The sequence below is a fragment of the Ascidia mentula genome, chromosome 8, assembly GCF_947561715.1.
Source record: "Ascidia mentula chromosome 8, kaAscMent1.1, whole genome shotgun sequence".
Classification (NCBI taxonomy): Eukaryota; Metazoa; Chordata; class Ascidiacea; order Phlebobranchia; family Ascidiidae; genus Ascidia; species Ascidia mentula.
Genome location: NC_138573.1, coordinates 11,046,380 through 11,065,070, shown reverse-complemented (window position 1 = coordinate 11,065,070; position 18,691 = coordinate 11,046,380). Strand labels below are relative to the sequence as shown.

The window sequence follows — 18,691 nt, the reverse complement described above, 5'->3', positions numbered from 1 at the left end:
TTTAATTGTCAAATTGTTTTTGGAACACGGATAAGTTTGTAGAGTTTTCCAATTTTAGTCAATCGAAAATATGCACAAAATTTTCCGGCAATATAATTGCGGTTTGCAAAAATTTGGGAACATAGCAACCACGTATCCCACGAAACGTATTTATTGGGTACGAAGATCATGTCGGTCATACAGTTTGGGCTGTAAAGCCTTTTTTGTACACTTCTGTCATCGAATCTTGGCAAACCGCAATTATATGTGTGTTAAATGATTCGTGCAGGCCTGTATCAAAAATTAACTTTATACGCTCTAAAGCGCACAACATCTACACACAGTTCAAATACATTTTGGCTGTAAAACGCAGGTTGTGGATTGCTAAAAGTTTTGTTTATTGCGAAAAAAGCTGTTTCGTCATTATTTTTCTTAGCTTACATATCATTGCGAAGACCTTTTTTTTGGTAATTTGAGTTCCTCTTTTAGACTTAAGATTGTCAAGCGAACATAATTTTACGATTGGTCATCGTGAGCGCATATCAAGAGTTGCTTTTACATAATTGTCATCTTCTTAGTTATGATCGAAAAGATTTGAAAATGCTACTTAAACAAGTTGACCATAATTGTTGTCCTACTGAAGAAGCAGGGATTTTAAATTCGCAAAGAGGGCGCCAATCACCGTTTTCACAACACAACCATAATATCACGTGATTACCCGTCTGTTTGGTTTAAGCGCAGCATGTCCTTTTCAAAGAATAGCGTGGGGGAATATTCTCAATAATAAGTTTGTTTATCCCAAATGCCTGCCCATGTAACTGTAATGCATTTTTATAGTTTTAGTTTAGCTACTTTTTTCTGTGCAATGTACATGACATGTAGGCTACGATCAGCAAATTGTTTGACTATAGGTTACATCATTGCAAAAAATCACTAATGTAAGCTATGTTACACAATATTTAGAGATTGGTAGTTCTGCTATGCAACGAGCAAACGTAGGATAATTTGTTAATTTTCATGCAATGTCTCAACGTGAGTTCTTTTGTGATATCAATCAATAAACCAAAAGACTATCCAGATGTCACAGAAACAAACCGTGCAAGTGTTTTTTGACATATTGCCAGTGCAGTTTCCGTTTCGTGTTTAAGTAATTACACTTACGTCAAATTTTAATGTGTGTCTGAAAAATTTGATTTTTGATATGCATGCAAATGACGGCAACTATCTAGGCTGAGTTGTGTCACGAGCGTAAGTTTCGGAGCAATGTTTTTAGGCTCTGTTAAAAAGGGTAGGCCTATAAATATTAATTTGTATTTTTTTATTTCAAGGGTTGAAATTAAGCTTATCTAAAATGTCACCATGTGTACAGAACATTTCAGACAAGTCAGATTTGAAATCAGGCGACAAGTTTGACACCACCTTGTGGAAAGCAGTAATTATTTTATCATTGGCTTTAAGTTTGATAGCGATCACCTTGGGCCTACATAACATCGTCACAAATGCTGGATACAGTTAGTGTATTTTAATATTTTTTTCGAAATATAGGTTTAACTGCAACGATTTACGTCTTTTCAGATGAACTCAAGGCAAAACAACTTTTTCCAGGATCATGCAAAGACGTCAAGGCAACAGACAACGGCTTGTACATTATTCAACCCGATTCGATGATTCCAGAATTTCCGGTTAGACGTTTAAATGTCCACAAAACTCTTTCGTGGACGAAAATGTCTTACGTTTTCATATTTTAAAGGTATATTGTGATATGAAGTCAGCTGGTGGTGGTTGGACGCTTGTCGCTGCAGTGCATGAAAATAACATCAACGGAAAATGCACAGCAGGGGACAAATGGTCGAGTGAACAAGGTTCAACAATGTTTGCGAGACGAAGGCGACCTGGAAATTACTCAGGTAGGCGTATTGCAAATTTAAATTTTGTTTTTCTGCCACTCAGATTTTTGTTCAGGTTACTTCTGGCCAGAACTTTAATTTATATTGCTGTTCTTCTTTTGTTTCTGTTTTTCAACCCAACGTTGTTGCTTAGCTGCTTTTTCAAAATTCTTAACGTAACGTAAGCAAACTAGGCTACAAAGTTTCTATTCAATACCTCAAGATTCAACCACAATTTTTCTGCAGGTTCACAAAATTGGCAAAATTTAAATGTGTTTGGAAAGGTGTCAGATCTTTCCTACGATGATTACAAGAATCCAGCTTACTACTCTGTGAAGGTAATGCGTTCCTAATACTTCAGTTTTGATTGATTTACGTTATCATATATGTTTAGGCATCCAATGTTATGATCTGGCATGTACCAAACGATACTCCGTTGTCTGAACTCTCCAAAAGAGTATTTCTGAAGTACTATACAAGCAACAACTTTCTAAAAAAATACGGTTCCACTTTACAATCCCTTTATTCCAATCATGTGCCACTTCAACATGCAGGTGGAGTTTTATAGTAAATCGGAGATATTTTGTCAAAACGGTTGAGAGAATCACGTTATGTGGCAAGAAAATTACTTCCTAATATGTACATGTCGACTACAACGCATATTTTATTTTGCCCTGCAAAGTGGGCGCAAAAGTTTGTTGTTCAGTTGTCGCAAGCGACGTGATCAACACGTTTGTATTCTCGCTTATCTAGCTTGTTTACTCTGGACTATAATAATATGATGAAATAACAGAGGTAAATGTTGCATTTCACATTACTTTGCGTCACAGTGCTTACATATGCCACAAAACGAAAGTCACGAACTAATCATTTACTTTTTACTAGTTTCACGCAATTTAAAGTAAACGTTTGCCTAATTGTTTCTGAAGTTCACTTTGTATTTTCTCTGCTTGCAAACCTTTTTTATTATTTTTAGGGTCTTTCAGATATTTTAATCTAATTGCACCTCCTATAACCTACTTGGTTGGAAATAATTCTTACGTCCGCTCCAAAATACCAGGCAATCAACAAAGTAATGTCACACCCGGTTTTTTGCAGTTTCGTGCATTTGATGAACAAGGGTTCGCTTATGCATTATGTCCTGCTGTTAAGTATGTAATTATTCGTCAATTTTTTTCATTATTTAATATCACAATGAACTGTTACTGTTAGAATGCCAGATGGTGACTCCGCACGAGTTTGCGTTGGAAGTGGAAGGACTCGCAGTAGAAGTGTGTGCGGAGATTTCGCAGGTAAAAGCAGAAACAATTTACTTTTACTACAACTGGACTTTTTAATTAAACTTAGCATTATTCATTGATGTGGTGCAAACTTTCTTGAACATCGAGTTAACATTTAATAGTAGCATTTAAGGCGTAGAATTAGGCAACGGTTTTTAGGTGTGGCAACCCAACTCATATTGGCTCCATTTTTTGTTTTATGATGACAACACTGGTTCCAAAATATTCTTTATTTAGGATGGGGTGCAACTGCATCAAAAGTTCTTTCTTTGCGTTCACCTACAAACGATAGTAGAGCTGGAGATGACATTTCATCAAGTCTTTTTATATTTACGAAGTAACAACGTTTGACGCTGCGAAACGTTTTAATTCTTTTCAGTTTATTAAAACCTTTCGTTTTCCTGTATTTAAAATTTCTCAGAATTTTTAACAGACATTTTGAGGAAATGGAACAGGGTCAAATGCCTAGTGTTGTTTTGTAACTTGGGGTTTCCAAATTCACGCTTTTGCGCATATAGGTTTATCACTAATTTTGTTCATAACATGTTAACTGCATTTTAAAAATTGTTCCATAATATCAAGTCGTACGCAAACAAATAAAGCTAACCTCAATTTATATATATGTCTACTGTAATTTAAAGACAGATCAAGAACGCTGCTTTTTGCAAAGAAAACGACAAAAAAAGACAGCAGTAACCGTCAACAAAAAACATATGTTTGTCTGTTTGGCGTTTATTTTTTGGTTTCCTCACATATAGACATGTGGATGAATCTTCACAAACCAAGAACCTATGACTCGTCGTACAAAGCAGAAAACGCAGAAATTTGTGACTACAGGCCTAGTTATGCGTTAGAATGTATGAGTGACATTCATAGTAAAAAGTTTATATGACATTATTGACATCATGGCAAAAACCCTCTTTCTCAGTGTCCAACTTTGTTAGAAATTGGTAAAGTCGACAAGACGCAAAGTGTGACGTCACATGTTATGGTTCTGATTTGCAACGTGAAAGAAAATTTTTAAAGGTAGTATTCAAGTAGGCTTTGTTCTTTATTTTTCAATTCGGTATTTTTTCAGTTTTAAGTGATTTACGTTGTCATATGTTTAGGCATCCAATGTTATGATCTAGCATGCACCAAACAATACTTCGTGGTCTGAACTCTCCAAAAGAGTATTTCTATATAAAGTACTCACTAGTAACAAAAAAAAAGATATGGTTCCACTTTACAGCATTCCCTTTATTCCAATCATGTGCCACTTCAACATGCAGGATGAGTTTTGACGTAAATCGGGGATATTATGTCAAAATGGGTGAAGGAATCACCTTATGTGGCAAGAAAATTACGGCTATGCTATAAACTCGTTCTACTACGCGAAGCGCAAATATATGTGACTGTAGGCCTAGTAATACGTTACGATGTATGAGTGACATTTATAGCAAGAAGTTCATATCAAAACATTGAAGTCATAATGAAACCCTATTTACCAGTGTCCAACTTTGTTAGAAATTGCTCTAATTGATAAGACGCAAAGAGTGACGTCATAAGTGAAGGTTCTGATATGCGATGTGGGCGGAAACTTTTCAATGAAGTATTTAAATAGTTTTGAGCAATTGGGTAACAAAAAATGCTATGTTGGGATCTAATTTTTATTTTGTGCTTAAATCACGTTTGGCAATTGTATTTAGTTGCTTGAAACAATTTGGTGGGATTTCAAGAATTCCACAAAATTCCAGAGGAAGGTTACATCCACAAGACTCCCAACTACTTTTTGTCCGTTTATACAAAATGTTGGTGGGAAGTCCATACCAGGAGTTGTCTTGTACTACAAAGAGAATGATATTTTTCATGTTATATCCAACTTCTTCGCAGAACATAATTTTGCCAGATCTTGCCCACTGAGGAGCTGTCTTCAGTAATTATCGCGCTTGAACGGCATTAAAATAGAGGGAATAAAATAGTCAAAACATATTACGTCAAACATAGGTGCAAAATATTTAATTATTTGCGTGTCGCGACACTATAAAAACATAACAAGCAGTTTCACTGCCAATCAACTTTGCTTAAGAATGTAGTTCTTGTAAATAGCTTACTGCTGGCATTGATAATAACAAACGCACGTAGATATTGGCAACCTATTTGATGTATCTGTAAATAAATGTATATGTAGAATTTCTTGTTTTCCAATTAAACATATTACAATCTAAATTATCTACAAGTTGGTCGATGTGTGGCGTAGTCTCACATACAGTACAACAAAAATCACTTTTGTTTTCGATTCTTGAATTTATGACCATCATAGACGAGAATTCCTCCTCACACTTCCATGTTGAGGATAAAACTGGAGCCGAGGAAAAGAATTGTGGACCAGTGTTGGGTAAGTGTAGCCCATACTTATCCAACATTACATAGGAGTGCATTTCCAGTGCTTTATTTTAGGCTCGTCGAAAAAAATCAATGAGGTAGCCACAAAATGTTATATGTGAAAATAAAGCACCACCAATTACGTTTCAGGCAATATCAAGGGACATATGATTTGTTGATATTATTTACCGCTAGGTGCTGGAACATTCCGTACGTTGGCCAACCTTAGGACAAGTTCCTCGTTCATCCCGTAAATCCCAAACAAATACAAAGACACGCCTTGTCTTATTTGCCTCTATGTGATCTCAGTGTGGTAAAGCATGGGATCGCGAATCTTGAATCGAAAAAGTTTAAAATATTACCCCTTTCCTTTTTTCAAGATTTGCAGTGATTATCAATTCTCTGGTAAAAAAAATTGCTTTTTGTAATAATTTAGATGGCGTGTTATTGTAAAAAAAATATAACTACTTTCGTGTGGTAGTTAAAAAAGCTGCATATATTGTATGCATGCATCTTATAGAAGATTTCTTGAATTTTACGTGTCTTATATTTAAAGTCGTGCATGACAGATCCGTAAAACCTTAATTTAATTGTTTCCAACTACTATTTGCACTGTTTCGATCTACTAGAAATCATCGGTGCAGCTTTGGGGACTTACGACGATCATGCCAGCAAAATAGGTATATTTTCTTTATTTCACCAAGGTGCCCCATAAAGCGGTTTCAGCGATACCGTTAATTTTGTTCAATAATAAATGAGACTTAAATTTAAATTTAATCTCTAGTCTTACCAATTGTTCCATGAAGATTGTAAAAACATAAAACACTTTGTTTCCTGCTTGCAGAAAAAAAGAAATCCTAATTGTGACGTCGCACGAAAGCAGATCGCTTTACAAGATTTAGTGCTGTCTTGTTGTTGCTTGTGGGTATTTGTGAGAGGTTGCGGTTGTAATCTAAGCATTTAAAAAGTTGAGAAATGTTGTGGAAAGCAATATCGTTTATTTCATTGCTGTTGGCATTTATTGCAATTATCATTGCAATTATTTCAGAGGTAAGAGAACTACTTACAGAAAAAAAATTGTGAAAGAGACAAAAAGTTTCAAATATTTGTAGAATTTGATGAAACTTTTGTCTAATGTTGATAAAGTATTTATATTTTTTAGGACAAAACAAAAAACGGAAAAATGTTTGATACAAGACCTTTGACAAAAGGTTTGATTTTTTCAAAATATCAAAAAAACAACCGTAGAACTGAATTTAGTTAAAGCACTTCCTTACATATAAGTTGTTTTTATTTTACTTAACTGATACTTAACTATTTAAAACCAAGGGTAAAGACTAAATGCTAATAGTATTAATTCTTTGAAAAAGAAATATGTCGGCACAAGTATCAGAGAAAAAACAGATATGGGGAGTTTCATCATATATGAAGCAGAACGTTTAGATTTTGTAATAATAACACAAGTATTCCAAGAAAAATGGGTCAGACGATCATAAATCAATTAAAAAAAACGACTGCGTTGACGTCTGTCTTCCTCACGAACAGGAAATGATTTTTTTTACGTAACCAAATCGTGTGGAAATTTAGAATAGGTCATGCGACTTTTTAATTGCTGTTTTGCAGATAAATATCCAACTTCATGCAAACTTCTTGCAAAGAAAACTAATGGTTTGTATAAAATTCAGCCCAATTCCCAAGTACTTCCATTTTATGTGCGTAATTATAGAAAATTATTTTATTTTATTCCTAAACAAACCAACTCTATTAGACATACTGTGACATGGAGACAAACGGTGGAGGATGGACTTTAGTGGCATCGATTCACGAAAACAACATAAACGGAAAGTGTACCATCGGAGACAAATGGTCTAGCGAACAGGAAACATCCGAAGGATATTTGAGTAAGCCGAAGTAACAGTACTAAAGTTTATTTAACCATTTCTAATAACGTTTCCATGTCTGACGCAAATAAAACCATTTACAACATTTGGAATCTCATGTTAAAACGCTATTTTTTTCGTTAAAACATAGTTTGCAAAAAGCATAAACAGTTTTTATTAAAATTGTGTAAAATGTCATTTGCAATTAAAAATTAAAAAAAAACTAAATATTTTGTGTAAAAGGTTCTGGAAACTGGGAAAACAGAAATACTTTTGGCCGAGTTGACGCTATTACCACTGCCGATTTTAAAAATGCAGCATATTACACCACAAAGGTAAAAAAAATAACAACTCAATTTTAGCATATTGTAACAAGACACTTTTTAAAGGCATCAAATGTGATGGTGTGGCATGTTCCCAATGACATACGGGTGTCCGATCTAAGTAGTCGTGCATATTACAAGTACTACACCACCAACGATTTTTTGAAAAAATATGGATCAACACTCTACACTCTCTATTCAAAACATGTGCCTATGAGAAAAGCTGGTAATTTTTAATTTTTTTTACTCGTTTGCTTTTAGCCTAATGTGTTTCCTTTTAGAAGGTGGAATTAAAGGTCTATTGGAATTATTAAATCGTACAAAAATTGTTTCGGGAATTGAAAACTGGAACAATTATAGATATGATGTACGCCGTAATCCAACACGTATAAGCGACGGCGGTGGGGACATGTATGATGGTGGAAATAAAGTTTCTTTTCGAAGTGCTGCCACAAATTTTACAAGTATGGTATACGGTGGAACATACTTGTAAGTTTATCGATGTCTGTATTATTGTACCTTATTTTAAACAGTTTCATTCGTTTTTTTTTTCAGCTTGTTTGGCCAGGGTGTAGAAGTGTCTAGTGCACAAATGTACCCGTTCATGGCTTTATCTTGGATAGGCAACATGACTACGGCGAATCAATACTTTGAGTTCCAGGTTAGCTGGCAAAATTTAGTATTAATTAAAAGTTTGAAGTGGTGGAAATGCTGATCTTCTAAACACAACTCGATCCATATTAGGTCACATCAAATTATGGGGCCGATGGAAGGGGAAATTATTCCACATACGAAGAAAAGGATTTTTCATTTGGAACTACCAAGTCAATGTACAGGGCATTTAATGTGTTTAACGCCTCTGACCCATCCGTTTGCGAGGTGTTTTTTTTCATTTCAGACAAAGTAAGGTATTTTGTGGGGTTACAAAATGCAAAAACAATGTAACTTTTTTATCATAAAGGAGTCTAATTTATAAACAAATTTTGATCAACTACTAACTTAAATACCAATTAAAATGTTACTCAATTGTGCGGAACGCCTTGTGAAAATTTTGTTTATTTTCTTGTTTTTGAATAACAAAAGCTTTGTACGATTAAGGCTCTGACCTTGAGCTCACCTAAACAGAAAGTGCATTCACATGCGGAAACGACATTCTTTTCGCTTTAACACAATAGATTTTTGTAAAAAAATTAAATTAAAAATAGAAATGGAAGTCTACTGCGCCAAGAAAAGTTGAAGCAATTTCCTGGTCTAATACTACTCACCGGGCGCGCAATATAATGCGATTTCATGGACCAATGAAAAATGTTTTCATTGGTTACACCCTTCTATCACGGTAATGTAACTAGGCTAAAATAAATTATTGAGAAAAAAAAAAGATTGTACAATGATATTTAGAACTTGATCTTTACTATAAGCTTCTTTGCATTTTGTTTGGACTTACTTCATTTCAATGGAACAGTTTTGTGCAGAAAAAAGGGTGTGGCCGTGACAAAAACCCAGGTGGAGGAAGTGCTGAAAATAATAATGAATACAACAGGTACGTAATATTAGCCTACTTGAACAAAACATGGACACAAAATGCACCAAACATAGGCCAACTACGACCCACGGGACAAACCCGGTCCGTTGGACCTTTTACTCTGGGTCGATAGATGTTTAGATGACAGTTAGCCTAAATGTGTTTCTGGGCAAGTTTTACTGGTTGCAACTTCTGAATTAATTTAATATAGTTTTTACAACTGTAGTGTAAAGTTGCACAAATCTCTCGAGAAGGATTGATTTGTTACTACATCGTACTTTGGTTTTAGTAGTACAATAAACATATCCATAAATTTCACCACAACTTCTGCTGTTTGACGCGTTTAAATTTTTCTTCTGCTTCTAGTTGCATTTGAGTTCGATTACTCCCACAAACAAGTTGTTGTTCCTGTGAACTTTACAAAAGGCAGCCCTTCCAATTTACGAAGCAGTGTACCAACACTGCAGCAAAATTTTACAGAAGCCGGTTACTTGCAGTTTCGGGCATTTAATACTGCTGGCTACCCAAATGCATTGTGTCCAGGTGTAAAGTAAGTTTCCAACACAAACTAACAGTATTTTCCTGGCATAAAAATGTTAAAATTATTAAAAAAATGTAAATATCGATTTAAAATACAAACATGTTGTACAATTTCAGGACAACTTCCAACTACCCAGACCAGTTTTGCGTAGGTGGTATAAATACTGGGCCTACTTTGATTGACCAATGCGGAGACTTTGCAGGTAACGCTGATATGGTTGTAGTGGGTAAACATGCATTGTTTGGTCATTAAATCATTTTTTCCTTGCAACATCTGAAATAGTTAAATCGTTCAGCTCCATTCCTTTCGGTCTATTGTTTGATACAGATTATCTTCGTACTTTTTTTGAAAAAACATTCCGACCACATCATCTCTTCATCTCATTGGAACTGGCAAATTTTTTATGCCAAATTTAAACCAAAAAACTAGAAAATTAAACAAAATTAAAACAAACTACCATTTCAAAATCTTGTCATTATTTATATATCACTTAGCCTACCACAATTTTTGATAATCCTTCATTTGTCTCCAAAATTAATAAATTATTTCAAGGGCAGTCGTGTTGCAAGCTTTCTTCTAGTATGGAATACATTAGACTGCTGCACAAAATTGCATGTAAATTACTATTAAGAGTTTTCCCGATTTCTTCCATCCAGATTCTAGCCATAACTAATATACGTGAATGGAACTGTTCCTTGTTTGGTAATGAAGTGATAATATTGTAACAGTTTATTGTTATGATTTATCACAAATTATTAAATTCTATAATGTTGCCTCTTCTTTTAACATTTTGTACTGCAGGTTGGGAAGGATCAAAGGGTGAGACAAAAAGTCAAAATCTGCCAACTGCAACTGGAAAGTCTCTAAATGATATTCATTCAACAATCTTAATATTTACAAAGTAATGCATTTGTCGCTTTCCATCGTATCTATTTGAATGTATAGCCTATAGTATTATTGGTTACTCGTATATCGGCAGAAGTGGACAAGCGGCGATTAAACTCCATTGTTATTCGTAATATACGTCAAACTAACCTAACAAACTTGTGTTTATCCACATTCAAGTTTTAAGTATAAAGATCGAGTATAAAGATCAAAGTATATCCAAGTCTTGCTAACAAGTGACAACTTCCTTTATTTTCATATTGCCATACTTGCTTTTGCTTATAGCAGTTTTACCTGCCTGAAAGCCATGTTGAACAAATGAGTAATTATCGCGTGGTAATAACACAAGTAAACGGCAATGAATCAAAGTTTTACTGTAACAAAAGCTTGGCCTATATTGTTTGCAAATTGCGCTTAACGATTAGTTGATGTACTTTAGGATAAAATATGTACAGAAGGCCTATGTATGTAGCCTGCACATATTTTTATCCGCGCATCAGTTTCGCGCCATCTAACAACGATCTCAGACCATTATTTTTTTAACAGTGTTCATTTCGAATAAAAAAATGGGTTCATATAAAGCTGTGCAAAAAAAATCGGTCGAATGTGACTGGCTTACAATGGTAGCAAGCCCGGTCCTGGAAATACGGGGCCCTGCATTTCCACGAAAACAAGCAATTACAATTTTCGAAACCATAATTTAAAGATTTAATTTTTTTGATATTCCTGGTAAACTGTAAGGCCCCTTTTCATGTGCTGGGCCCAATTGCCCACATCGGTGTAATGTGCTTATGCGTCCGGACCTGCTGGTGATATCACTGGAGGTCTTGTAATTTGTACTGCCTTCCTAAAATTTCCAATTTTAGCACATATGCAAACGTTTTCATCAATTATTGTTATTTAGGATTATTAAAACCTTTGCAGCATACCTGTAGTGTGCCGCGACACACTTTTTAAGAATCCCGGTATAGATTACAGTCAAATTTACTCTATTTCTGTGTAACGTGGCGCGGGATGTACCATTTCCGACCGATTAATTTCCTCTTCTGGAACCTGCCATAACCCTTTTTCAGAAGTATTCGTATCTGTTGAACACACTTTTTACTCAAACTTGCATCACAATCGTTTCTGTGCCATTTTCAAAGTTTCGGGAAGCATATCTGCCGAATTTCTCCACAACAGTGGCAACTGGTAATGTCCATCCTTTATGTTCGTTGTTTGGTCATGATGTCATATGCAATGACGTCCTCTGCTGAAAACTTCATTCCAAACAACATTGCTTCCTTGTTGCTCAGGAGCCACTGAAGAAACGATTCAACATCCCAAAATCACCACTTGGCAAATCTCACCATCATCGGTCACGATGACGTCCACAATTACAGGGATTAAACTGCTTAATTCCGTGCAACAGAAAACTACCTCCATTGTAGTTTTTCTGTGGTGCATAGCCTGTTAGCAACCAACGTAGAGGCGTTTTGACAGGTTCCGGGTACTCCGGATCAAAAAGAGAACCTACTCTCTAAACATAGATGAACCAAGTAGTCTGTACCATGGGACGAACAGATGTTCCCAACTTGGGAATGTGTTCCGGGGGAACAGAAAATTCTTCAAGCAGCGTCACATCCGGTAATTTGACTCCTCTCCTCCCATCAAGGGCAGTTTTGACATGAAGACTTACACGGTGTTCAGCTCCTTTGCACCTATGATCGACCCGAGCTTCATACGAACTGGTTCGACTTCTACCCCAACATCCAACATGTCAACCAGCCGCTTCTCACAAAAGGTTTTGTCCGAACCAATGTCCAGCAGAGCACATGTATGTCTCAATTTCCGAAACAATGTCCAACCATGTGGACAATGAGTCCCCCGAAGGTGCGTCTGCCTGTCGCCACCATGATAGCCCACGGCATTCAAGCAACTGCGTCACACACGTCGAGTCAGTTTCAATTTTGTCCCCCGAAGGTGTGTCTGTCGGTCGGTGTCTTGCCGGATCGTGCAGCAGCACATGATGGTTTGCACTTCCACACCCTTGATCACGGCAGACCATCTTACTGCCACAATCGACAACCATGTGTCCCACTTCAAGACACCGGAAACACAAACCTTTCGCTCTTTAAACGTATAGCAGACCTCCAGCAGTATAGCAGAACTATTTAAATGTATAGCAGACCTTCAGGTCATGCGGCTTTGAACACAGTTTCTTTCGTGGCGTAAACTGTTGTTCGCTTTGGAGCGGCTTCGGGCAACGGTAGAAACAACGACGTTGTATGGCGTCGCTTTTAGTCGTTTGATAGCTTGAAGAATAGAATCGTTTAAACGTCTTTTGGGCAACAGCAGTAAAATTGTCTTCGTTTCAGCAACATAATTGTGCTGCTAAAAGCGAATACGTGCTGAAGGTTGTCCACAACCGTCACGAGTGATTGCTGTTTTGTGCGCCCATATTGGCGCAAGGGCTAATACGTGTCAGATCAATTCTTTGGGCGATGGTCTGGAGAGTACTTGCTATACGATCACCACCCAGATGATTTAAATGTCTTCCATCGCCGCGAACCCAACATCAAGTCAGTCCTGATACAAGACCTCCAGTCCAACGTGCCGATCGAGTTTCTTCAAATAAAGAAGGAAGCTCAGACTGTTTGTCTCCTCGCCAAAGAGTCTCCCACTGATCGACTTATCGCCAAGTACTCGACCTGGAATCGGCTAAAAAAGGCTGTCGTATGGATGCTCCGATACAAGTCGATGTTGCTAGCCAATAGGTTTCCGTCGAAGTACAGAGTGCCCACTGGTCAAGTGACTGTCGTCGAACTCAAAGCTGCTGAGCTTGGGATCGTGAAGTACGTGCAGGGGCGCAGTTTCCCAGGCGTCATTGCTGCAGTGTCAAAGGCAAAGGACGGAACTGTTTGTTGGCCAAAGAAGAAGAGAGCTTTAGGAAAGCTTAACCCAATTCTTGTTGATGGAATTCTAAGGGTTGGCGGAAGGTTGGAGCGAGTATCAAAGTTCAGAGTAGTGTCATTGTTGCTATATCCTTTGGTCTTTCGATAATCAGGAAGAAATAAGCCTCTGGTTTGTGACGTCACAGTGACATATTTTTTATGACGTAAAACCTTGTCCTGACCTTTAAAGTGTATGACACGGCCATGACAACTTTGCGTAAAACTAAAGGTACATCTACAACAAACATATATCCAAAGTTTTACGGTTCCACGTCAACTCAAAAATGTAGAAAACTGCACGAAAAGTAACTGCGAAGAGGAGAAAAGGACATCACACAAGGCGCTTGCGTCGAAAAAATGCATTGTTTCGATAGGAGAAAGCGCCTTTTTTTGCAGATATCGATTAGTTTCAAACATAGGAGAATCCACAGATTACGTTACCTTAAAGGTCAGGACAGGGTTTTGCATCACACAAAAATATGTCATTGTGACGTCACAAACCAAAGGCTTATTTGTCCCTAATTAACGGAAGACCATAGGGCAGGGGTGCACAACCTTTTTACTATTGCCGGCCGCAACACACACACTACTGTGTGCTAACGGCCGCCACTGAATATACTGCTTTTTCAACGATATACCCCTGATAATTACGACAAGTTGACGTGAGCAATATAAGAAAGGAATGGAAATGATTCCATACCTGAAAAATGTGCACTATTTATTATTTACATTTGCCAAATTATGTATATTACAATGTAATGAAATGTCGAATTATTCAATGACTGCCTTGTTCTTGCACGCTAGGTTCACGTCTCCATCATAAAATAATTCACTTCCCATTTGGGATTAAACGCCCTTTTCTCTTGTTTTAACAACCTTTTACGTTTCAGCGACATGACTGAGCGATTCCACTGTTTAGCTTTTCGACAACTGTACATGCGTACATAACAATTCACCGATATACTATTGATGTTTTATGACGTCACCATTTTGATATAAATGTGCACGGCCGCAAAAAATAGCGTCCGCGGCCGCATGCGGCCGTACGGCCGCAGGTTGTGCACCGCTGCCATAGGGTATAGCAGAAACGACATAACTCTGTACTTCGATAAGACGGGAATGGTGCGTTTCTTTGCTAAGTGACATTACATGACGCCATTTTGGATGTGATGTCATAACTTTAACCTCCCCTTTGTGTTGACTTTAATTTGATGATTCCAACATTTCTAGTTATGAACTATATTGCGAAAAATACATTAGTGGTTGATCGTGGCGAATTAAATAAATCATTTATGACGCGCACTCGTAGGCAACGCTACTGTCGGGCAAAAAGTGGTATTATGACAGAATAACTGTGTTGCATAATCAGCTAATTTGGTCGTTTTTTCTCAGCGGTCTTTGCCAGCCTCAAAATTCAATTAACCTACTTATATCCTTTGCTGTGAGTGGACAAAACGACAACGCTAAACTAACGGTTTGTCTCTGTCGTGTTTGCAAAAGTTTATGTATCACGTTAACGATCATAAATGCTGTAACAAAAAGAACACCCTGTCCCAGTAACTGTTTTATTATTACACAGCGACTTTGATTAGCTACTTTTTTCGCCAAAAACGTTCTAAAGTTATGAACATCTCTTAGATTGATTATTAACATGTTTTATTTTTACGTGTCATATGGACTTTAAGGTAATTTGTGGATTCTCCTATGTTTAAAACTATTCGATAACTGCAATATAAGGCGCCTTCTCCAATGTAAACAATGCATTTTTTGACGCGAGCGCTTTGGTGTCACACTCCCTACAGCGAAAAAGATATACGATTTTTGGTTGCCGCTATTTTTCGTGCACTTTTCTGCATTTTTTAGTTGACGTAGAACCGAAAAGTTTTTGAAGTATGCTTGTTGTAGATGTATCTTTAGTTTTACGCAAAGTTGCCTTGACCATGTTACATCATAGAATACTAAAACAGTATTCTATGGTTACATGCACTTTAAAATTAAAAATGGGTCAATCATACAATAAGGGACGAGATGGCACTTAGAAAATCTCATATGTTCACGTTGTCTATGGCAGTGCATCGGTGTTTCGCGGCGTAAATAAAACAGAACGTTTTTTGTTTTAAACAACTTTAATGTTTTGGTAAACTTTTGACATTACCACATTTGAACAAAATTTAAACTCCATACCAAAAGAACACATTTACAGGACTTTGTCTAATATGACGTCATGTATGTTTGTAGAATTTTAAGTGTGGCGTCAGTGAAAAAGGTATAGTATATAGTGTAGTGATAGGTGAAAGCTATATTAACCTGTAAATCAATCTCGAGAATAGCCGCAACAAAAGTTCTTTGTAGAATATATTATGTAGAATATATATTATATATTAAATATATTATGCAACAACCAGCGGAAATGACGTTGAAAATTGAAACTGTGTAAGTCATACATATCACATCAGCCTTCACCTAAAATATATTAACAAATAATTATACAGACTGTTTTGCAAACAGAAATAAGTGTATTGTGCAAAACTCTCTTGCAACGCACCCTGCAAAATATTGCTGTTGTGGTCACGTGCTATATCGAACCGATTTAGGACATGCAACCAACCTATATCACTTACTTTTTACTATGTCAACTGATCTTGTACTCCATCTTGTGTATAATAGTACGTGACAAGTGACAACGTGTAGCTCTGCAGCATTACTCCCAAGCACAAATTTCGGAGATGCCAGATTTTTCACAGGATTGCACCACTACGAATTATTACCTTTAGACTTTCTTTACCCAGATTTTAGATATATACATGTTACGCAATTGTTGCACTATCAAATGGATCAAATTGCCAGACAAAAATTACTGTTGTCCTTTGAAAAACACCTCAACTCCCACTATGTTCCAAAATTGATAAGGATTCTTCTTGAGGAAGATATAAATGTGCATTATGCCTTGAATGTCGATGCATCTGATCTGCTACAAGAATATACCACATTGGCTGACTTGTTGTTTTTTAAGCCTGAGGAAACTTTACCATTGATAGATAACACTGCAAAAGTGGTTATGCAAGATATTTTTTCTAGACATATGTTAAAAAGTCATATGGTGTTAAAGTCAAATCTTCATGTGCGGTTTACAAAACTGCCACTTTGTTCAGAAATCTGGCGAGACCGCATTCCGAAATCAAGGGACATAGGTTGCTTATTGGCAGTTGAAGGTACAGTTATAAGAACCAATTCTGTAAAAATACTGGAATATGAAAAGGAGTACATGTGTATGAAGTGCAATAATACTTTTACATTAAAGTCTGATTTTCAACTTTGTTATCAACCTTCCATTCCCTACCAGTGCCCTGTTGAAGTGGATTGCAAGTCAAGAAAGTTTGTTGTGGTAAATCATGGACCTAGTAAAAAATGCAAAGATTACCAAGAAGTGAAAATTCAAGAGCAGGTGCAGAAACTGTCAATGGGTACAATACCAAGATCTATAACTGTTATTTTGGTAGATGACTTAGTGGATAGTTGCAAAGCTGGTGATGATATTATTGTTGTGGGATATGTTGCCTGTCGTTGGAGCCCTTTAACAGTTGGCAAAGTTTGTGATGTTGAAATGACACTCATAGCGAACAATATTGAAGTGTGGAATGAAAAATGTTTTTTGGAAAAAAATGCAAACACAATAGACATAAATGGAGACTTTGAATGCTTTTGGGCCGCACAAAATCACAGCCCAATGACTGCAAGAAATCATATTTTAGCTTCTCTCTGTCCTCAACTGTATGGCTTGTATGTGGTAAAACTGGCTGTGGCATTAATGCTTGCAGGTGGAGTCCAACGAACTTGCTCCTCAGGATCTGCTGTTCGAAGTGAATGTCATTTACTTCTTGTTGGTGATCCTGGAACGGGAAAGTCCCAATTTTTAAAATATGTGGCTCAAATAACACCACGCTCTGTTATTACCACTGGTGTGGGTTCAAGTGCTGCTGGATTAACAGTATGTGCAATTAGAGATGGACCTCATTGGTCTTTGGAAGCTGGAGCATTGGTGTTAGCAGACGGAGGAATTTGTTGTATTGATGAATTTTCTTCAATTAAAGATCATGACAGAGCAGCAATACATGAAGCTATGGAACAACAAACAATAAGTGTGGCAAAAGCTGGGCTAGTTAGTAAGTTACATACCAGAACAAGCATTTTTGCAGCTACAAACCCCAAGTTTGGCAAATATGATGACTTATCAAGTGTGTCCATGAACATTGCTGTTGCCAGTCCATTGCTCAGCAGGTTTGATGTAGTCATTGTCCTGTTGGATACAAAAAATTTGACATGGGATGAAATGGTTTGCAACTATTTGCTTCATGACAACGCAAGGTTTCCTGGTTCTGACTTTAATGAACTCTGGGGTTTAGATCAAATGAAAGCTTACTTTAGAGTTATTCGCCAACTAAACCCAGTAGTAAGTCCTGAGGCAGATCAAGTATTACAAGCATATTATCATGCACATCGACAGTCAAATTATCGCAACAAAGCTCGCACAACAATTCGTCTTTTGGAAAGTCTTATTCGTTTATCTGAGGCTCATGCACGCCTAATGTTTCGTGAAACTGTCACTGTTTTGGATGCTGTTGCCACTGTTACTGTAATGGAGTCATCCATGCAAGGTTGTTCTTTGCTGCCAACTGGTAGTATTTTGCATTCCTGCTTTCCTAATAATCCTGAGGAGGAATATAAAAAACATGCTAAAATGGTATTACAACATTTAAATTTAAACTCCTTGATGTCGGAAGTTGATGCTATGTTTGAACAAAGTTGCCAACTAGGAACAGCGGTTGTTTCAAAAAATTTTTCTGATGACATTAAAGATTATCAAAATGATTCTTACAAATTAAAATCAAATCATAACACAGATACAGCAGATAGTTTTTTCACTCAAAAGAGAAGTTTAAATGTTGAAGAAAAGTACTCTCTTAATGCAATGTACCAATCTGCAAACAGTGCTGTTGACAAAAGTTGCAGTTCTCAAAATGAAAACTCAGAACAATACTATGATTCAAAGGTTTCGAAAATTTTCAAACTTGACGAAAGTGTTATAGATGACTTATGA

At 36.7% G+C, this 18,691-nt stretch overlaps 3 protein-coding genes across 3 annotated transcripts; all 3 read left to right on the top strand.

The window, feature by feature from the left end:
- The first annotated feature begins 1,310 nt into the window (after positions 1–1,310).
- On the top strand, positions 1,311–3,630 carry LOC145910831 (intelectin-1b-like). The gene is made up of 8 exons (XM_082998039.1): positions 1,311–1,490; positions 1,555–1,661; positions 1,730–1,886; positions 2,112–2,203; positions 2,260–2,419; positions 2,842–3,016; positions 3,078–3,157; positions 3,383–3,630. Exons 1-8 carry the CDS (start codon positions 1,331–1,333, stop codon positions 3,484–3,486), a joined length of 1,035 nt encoding a protein of 344 aa, XP_082854165.1. The 5' UTR covers positions 1,311–1,330; the 3' UTR covers positions 3,487–3,630.
- A 2,800-nt stretch (positions 3,631–6,430) lies between these two features.
- Positions 6,431–11,115, top strand: LOC145910830 (uncharacterized). Its single transcript, XM_082998038.1, has 14 exons — positions 6,431–6,559; positions 6,672–6,720; positions 7,133–7,221; positions 7,278–7,410; positions 7,633–7,724; positions 7,779–7,938; positions 7,994–8,201; positions 8,268–8,373; positions 8,457–8,615; positions 8,918–9,048; positions 9,185–9,252; positions 9,601–9,784; positions 9,892–9,977; positions 10,577–11,115. Exons 1-14 carry the CDS (start codon positions 6,485–6,487, stop codon positions 10,678–10,680), a joined length of 1,644 nt encoding a protein of 547 aa, XP_082854164.1. The 5' UTR covers positions 6,431–6,484; the 3' UTR covers positions 10,681–11,115.
- Positions 11,116–16,423: 5,308 nt separating this feature from the next.
- LOC145911938 (DNA helicase MCM9-like) lies at positions 16,424–18,691 on the top strand. Its single transcript, XM_082999369.1, has one exon. It carries the CDS (start codon positions 16,424–16,426, stop codon positions 18,689–18,691), a length of 2,268 nt encoding a protein of 755 aa, XP_082855495.1.